Below are 6,876 nucleotides of genomic sequence, written 5' to 3'. Positions count from 1 at the left end.
TGATAGGTGCATCATCGCAAGAAAGAAGCGGTCAAGGATTTAATATTAACAAATGAAAGCCCTTAAGTTGCCGTAGTCAGCGACTGAAAAACCTCATTTCATCACGCCATCAAATGTATTTAGTCTCAATTTTCATTTTTTATTCAACCCTCAAGAGTCACGGGTTTCTGAACTGGGTGAGACTATTACAGAGATGCAGTCTGGATGCTTTATAGCCCTTTATGGTGTTTCCAAGATGCACTCAACACCCCTTTAGTTCCTCTGGACATAACATGCATACCACTTCTCTTAAATGATCTTGTGGCACGTGGCCATGCGAACAACCCATTTGAATATCCCGCGTTCTTCATAGTGGTACTGACTGACGAACCAATAGGAAATGCATTCATCGACCAGTTTCGGTCTTCTCCCTTTGTTGCTTAAATTACTGAGGGCTTACAAGTCTTCCACCAGTCTGCGATTTCATATATCACAAACTACCCTGGAATGACTTCAATGACAATATTTGAGCCACTAAATTTTAAGCGTCCTTCTTTTGTGTTCCGAGTCATTTACATTGAAATTAGGTCACTACATGTCGTGGAGTGCTTTTACCTGATAAAACTTAGTTGCATAGATGACAAACCATATTACAAAGTATGAAACTTCTTGAGGATATATCACATGTGAACAAAAGCCTCGATCTCCGAGCCAGCAGGCTACCACGGAAGCTTCCCGTATTGCAAAAATTGCTTGGGGTCGTTTCGGAACTTATAGGCGTGTGTATGCATGGAAGAGATGGAGGTGAGACTCAAAGGCCTGAAGGAGCTATCTCGCATTCGCAAATAGTGGAATAAAAGTCATTAATATTTTGGAGACTTTCATATGTTTTGAACAAAAGCGGTTTAAACATGCAATACCATTCTTACTTGCGAGATAAAGTCGGCGTAGTTAAATATCTGTAAACTCGTTACTAAAACTATGGTGAGCTGTTTCGTGTGTGTACTGAGCGCACAATATGAATTTTACCGCTTTTGGAAATAGATTTTAAGGGAAAGGAGAAAGTGTTCACTTTCTTGAGATATGTTTCATAAACCTGGTAGACAATAACTTATTGAATAATGTATACATATATAAGCAGTAGTGTATGGGTCCACAAAATTCATTGAGATACTGGCGTATCGTGCCAACTGCAACGTGGGACAGCCTGTTCCAAAACATCCAGTTGAAGGAAAACATCATAAATGAGAGTTTCAGCTGGGTTTAAGATGAGTCTCCTGTGAAGAAAAATTAGTAACCAGATGAGTGTTTTAGCCGAATTTTGTGCTATTCGGGTTCAAACAGAACATAAGGTTGACGGAAACTCGGGGACATAGCCTGCTTGATAAGACTCGAGATGAGTGAAACGGAAATTTCGAAATGTTTTCGCAACCTTACGAATAATGTTACATATTATGGACGGTTTTCTTGTAAAGAAGTGTTCACATTCAAAGCAGGCGACAGCTCTGCACTTACACAACTTCTTCTATCCAGCCTTTGCCAATCATCCGTATATAATTGTTCGAAAAGTTGTTGTATGATGGCTACCACTGGATTGTGTCTTAACGCAGCCAGTTTCTACATAATTGACATTTCCTTCAGAATGAATAATACTTACCAATCCCGAAAAAGGGCAAAAGGGGCCACAAGGCTGACCATTGCCAAACGAAGATGATTATAAGCAATACAGTTCTGCCAGTCAGTTTCCTTGGATCGTTGAAGTTTTTCACAACTGCGTAGTAACGTCCAAACGCGATTACTGCCAGTGTGCAGAAGGAGGCAAAACCAAAAAGCCCTCCACTGAATCCATACAGCATGCAACCTTTGAGGACAGGGAACAGGGACAGAGAAATAGTAACAGCATTAAACACTGTTAAACTCGGATTAAAACTGAAAACCATCAGATGCCACGACCACATTGCCACCGGGACTTTTACTCACCTTGATGCAGTGTTGAGTTTCTAGTTGCGAGTTTGATCATTTCAACGGTTTTTAAAGGAAATTTTAGCTGTGGGTTGTCATGGTGAGATACGACAAGTTGCTTGAGAAAAGGTTGGAAATACAGTACTTATGCAAGGATGCACCTTCGTGCAATATCGAAATCGCCCAATACGAGCCACCAGTTTCTGTTTCTAGTGGTTTTATTGGTTGCTACACATTTTCAGTCAATTATCTGGGTAAAACTCCTCCACTAATCGTAGTATACTAATAATAAGATAGCTGAAAAATCTTCGAAAGCCCACGACCGTTTTCGCCCCACTTGGGGCTCATCAGGTAGGCGCAGTCCCCGATTTTCCGTTAACCTCATGTTCTACTTGAACCCAACTTACACGAAATTAGCGAACTACACTCATTTTCATAATTATTTTGTTTTGAAGCGAAACTCACTTGGAACTCAGCTGAATCTCTTGTTTATGATGTTTGCATCCTGTTGCTCTGTTTTACGGGTTTCTTTTTGGTCGAAATTTTTATTAGCATATATGTGAACATGCAATGCTGCCCTTATTACCCATGCCCGTTTGCTGAGGCTTCCATAACTTGTTCTGTCGTGATTTTCGTCTAATCGCGTCGCCAGTCAGAATCACGATAGTGTCTTCGGAAAGGACAATCGGAACGCACACCACGGAACCGCTTGCTGTTGTTTGATGTGCCGACCTGGGCTATGCACTCTGCCGGTCATTGACAGACTTATGCACCTGCTGACGCCAGGGAAGAGGACAACTTGAGCATTTTGTGCACGCTTTCTTACCTCTGTGTTAACAGAGGTTCGAACCCAGTACTTCAATTTGATAGTTGAGAGTGTCAAACCTAACCGTGACTCAGAGGTTCGTATCGGGAACCTTAAAAAATAGTTTCCACGTTCCCCTTGCTGAACGGAGCAAGCCTCATGTTATTTAATCTGTACTGTCGCATTCGTGAAGGGTGTGGTGAAGTCCAGCTGCCCGGACTGAAAAAGAAAGCGAAGTAGGGGGCATTTGTCGAGGAGCTGACCCAAAAGATGGCTATGCGACACAGCGCTTCTCCATCTCCATGATAGCGACTGAAGTAGTTCTGCTTTTGACTCATTCGCATAGGGCTCAGCGGCAATCCGTAGCATTCACGATGTGCACTAATGTCCACATCCGTTTAGTCTCGATGTGTCGTAACGGAGATAAACTGCGAAAACCCGATTAAGTTCCGGGGTGTTAATAAAATTTATTAGATGAACCTTAATAATCTGGAAAACACTTCATAAGGATTCACCATTAAGAACACTAACTGTTATAACGGACTAATTCTCTTCAGGGCAAAAAGTTTGCTGGCTACTTTGGGTGTTCCGTCTAGAGGTGGCTCGGTGTACTAAAGTTAATACTTTTAATCAGTGATTCCAATAGACGAAATGCTTGTTCTAGGTGTTCTACTTGATTCGAAGAATTCCCATCTTTACTTAGACAAATTACATTTCAGTCTAGCTTGAAGATGAACGGGGTCGGGTTGATCGTTTCCCAGTTGGTCAATTTTCAGATATTCAAATTTCCTGTATTCACGCACAGTAATTCAACACCGAACCTTTCAGCTTTATAATTATCGGTGGTTTACTACACGAACTTGTCCGATCACGCGAACTCATGGCATGCATTTCTTGTATTAGAGAAAAGCTTTCTACCTTTTGTTGGACACTTCACGGTTGATTGCGCAATGAAAAACACTCACTCAGTTGTCCAAACAAACATGGTTATGGATAGCAGGTACATAATTATTGAATAAAATAGAACGATCAAAGAAAGACGAACAGAGATATTGAGTGCTACGGAAGGATGCGCTTTCACTTGGATAAACCTGAAAAAGTTAATTTTGAGGGCTGCCGGCATCCTGAGGTGAGGCTATGGCCTGTGTTAGCCCACCGATTCCAGAACGATTGGTCAGGATTCATTAGGTCCGACGAAAAGGAAACTAAACTTAACTAAATTGTACATTTTTATCCAAGTGTAGTTGAACCTGAAAAAATGAACCGTAGGAATAGAGTAGCAAATAGAGTTAGATACAAGGCAAATTTCCAGAGGACATTACGGATCTCGTGCTTTGCTCCTATTAAATCCTCTTATAGATACGCTACCATTCTGTTCGTTATAATGTTCATTCATATCAACCAGTTGGTTTAGTCAATCGAAAGTCTATTCTTTTCCATAAAAAAATCTTCAGACAATGCGTGCAACCTCATGTGGTTACCAATATAAATAATTCAAGTCTCACACTGCTTTTACGATGGGCTGTGTACTCGCTATGCATTAGGTATGGTAATCACACTGACAAACGCAAATCCTACATACAGGCTACTCCAGGGATCTGCACTGGTCAGTCCACTGAAGAGTTGAAGTAAACATTTGAGAATCGCCTATCACCATCTACACAGCGGGAACTCCCGAGGACGTCAAAAGACTTTCAGTGTTTGACCATCGATGTCTTCGGAGCATTGCCCGAATCTGGTGGGAACACCGGATCAGCAATTCTGAAGTACATCGAATGGTATTCGGGAGAAATAACTCACCCTCGATAGATGAACTGATCACACTGCACAGGTTGCGCTGGCTTGGCCACGTGCTGCGTATGCCAGTAGACCGACTTCCTCGAAGGGCTCTTTTCGCCCAACCATGTGAAGGGCGGAAGAGAGCCAGAGGCGGTCAAACAATGACTTGGCAGCGAAGTATGAAGGCCATTACCAGCAAACTCAGCTGCGTTGGTCGCTGCCGTCTTCCTGGATGGGGACCCCGAGACGGGCCACATCAATGGCTAGAGACGTTATCAGACATGGCCCAGTCGCGCCCTCAATGGCGCTCATGCATCCAAGCTATTGCCTTCAATGCATAGCTCCTTTTCCAACCCCCTCCCACCCACTTGACAGCCCACTGAGATTGCTGGATTTATGCACCAAGTTACCAGCTCGCGCGTGCAATGCGCAGCTACCTACCCCCCTCCCCAAATCATCGGTGAACGAAACTGCGGCAGCTACAACCAGTGTACGACCAGTACGCGGTTCTTACAGCTGACGATGATGATGATCTACACAGTGGAGCGAAATAACCGGTGCACTCAAGGTAGGGAGCGATAACAGGTGCCTACACATCTAAACTCCGCCTCCTGTTGACAGAAATGACGAGTCAGAATGAAATTGGGTTATGGTGCTTTTTATGGTAAGAAAACGTTATTCACTGGCGAGTTTACAGCCAGCAGCGTCAATACGAAGTGGGAGGGAACGTTTGCAAATGGTACCTCAGTTGTAGGCCATTACTTGTTCTGATTTTGTTCATTTTACATGAATTACACGGATAATCCCACCAGCAGCTTGAAAATGGGACGAATTTTCCTTGACAAACTTAAGATTTGAATTCTGATTCAGTTTTAAGCACACTTTTCCAGTATGACAGATGAGGGCATATTCCAAGAGTACGATGATACTGATTTCTCCTTCCTTCACTTATGTGCGCGTCCATTTTGTCATATTGCTGAAATCGATCTTTATAGTGGGGACTAAACCCAATAATGGTGATACGATGATACTGATTTCTCCTTCCTTCACTAATGTGCGCGTCCAGTTTGTCATATTGTTGAAATCGATCTTTATAGTGGCGACTAAACCCAATAATGGTGACTGAATGCCTGCCTCCCTCGCTTTACATCTCGTCGGATGCACTTGAGTAAGATTCAAATTTAATTACTGACCCAGTGAAACAGAGGATGTTTGTTAAATTGATTTCACGTGTTGGACAATCAGCACAACTTCGCGATGCTATTCGGAGCCTTTTTTTGTGACTAGGTGGTATATTACTCACAAGACGTCACTACCGGCTTCAAGGTGGCAAATTAATCCTGAAACAATGATTGACCTACACTTCGAAGCAAATCATCGCATTACTTTCACAACAGATCTACTCCAAAGTAATACTGTGTCTCGTACACTCAGTGCCATCGTGAATTCATTTACTGTCTTATTTGTCTTTTGGAGGCGAGTTTTCGCGCTAGCATTCAAATGTGAGCATCCATGAAGGTGGGTTACAGCGAAAACGTGGCGTGAAGTTCTCGTCTCTGACGGTTTGATATCCGGTCAGGGCACCACACAAAATACTCCATGACGTTTTTGTCCCAGGATATCTCTATACTTTTAGCTAGATTCCTTTTTCGAAATGATTGCGGTAAAATGTCAAACGTAATATCTGAAGATGAATACGACACTGACTGGACGTTTGAGTGTTCGTATTTGTGGTAAAAACAAGCATTCGGTTTCCTGTTGTGGTTACTGTTATTGCTACGGCAGCGCAATAACTCTCAGCAAAGTAATTTGACCAGTTGATTAAGGGTGCTGGGCATTTTTCTGCGGCTTTACATCATAACTTTGACTCTCGGGGGGACAGGTTTGAATAGAAACCCGGTAGCACGCATCATTCCTGCAGAAAAACGATGTTTGTGATGCCGAAAAAAGTAACACCTGACCTATTAAACTAATACGCCTAGTATGTCTTGTATATTATTAGGGAGTGACCAGTGCGCCGGAGTTGTTCAGGATTCGACTGGCTGTGCTTGATAATGGTTCCTTTGAGAAAATGAAGAACATGTGGATTATTTTGAAAAGCTTCTGATGCTTAACACCGCTTTGTGCATAACAGCCGTTAGGTGAATGAATCACATTTAGTTTCATCAACCCGAAAAACTGGGAATTAGCTCTTCACGCAATGCATATCAACAATAAACAATGCGCGGCGGATGTGGTAAGTATAGGAAACAATCAAGTTCTTCCACATGCTATCGTGAATCTTTTGTTCAGTAAACAAAGTAGATTTAAAAGCCTTGATTAATGCCCAAGTTTTCTTGCTAATTTAAGCA

At 42.4% G+C, this 6,876-nt stretch overlaps 1 protein-coding gene across 1 annotated transcript in view; it reads right to left on the bottom strand.

Moving 5' to 3' along the window:
- The window catches only part of T265_04947 (hypothetical protein), a gene marked incomplete at both ends in the record, with an annotated part of 13,005 nt that extends 11,006 nt beyond the window's left edge, over positions 1-1,999 (bottom strand). Inside the window, 2 exons of the mRNA XM_009169815.1 lie at positions 1,637-1,888; positions 1,960-1,999. Coding sequence (XP_009168079.1) covers positions 1,637-1,888; positions 1,960-1,999 — 292 coding nt within the window. The remainder of the gene's footprint in view (positions 1-1,636; positions 1,889-1,959) is intronic.
- Between the last annotated feature and the right edge of the window lie 4,877 nt (positions 2,000-6,876).

Source organism: Opisthorchis viverrini (assembly GCF_000715545.1).
Source record: "Opisthorchis viverrini unplaced genomic scaffold opera_v5_90, whole genome shotgun sequence".
Lineage (NCBI taxonomy): Eukaryota > Metazoa > Platyhelminthes > Trematoda > Opisthorchiida > Opisthorchiidae > Opisthorchis > Opisthorchis viverrini.
Note: the sequence above shows the minus strand (reverse complement) of the source record. Positions and strands in the feature narration are given on the sequence as shown.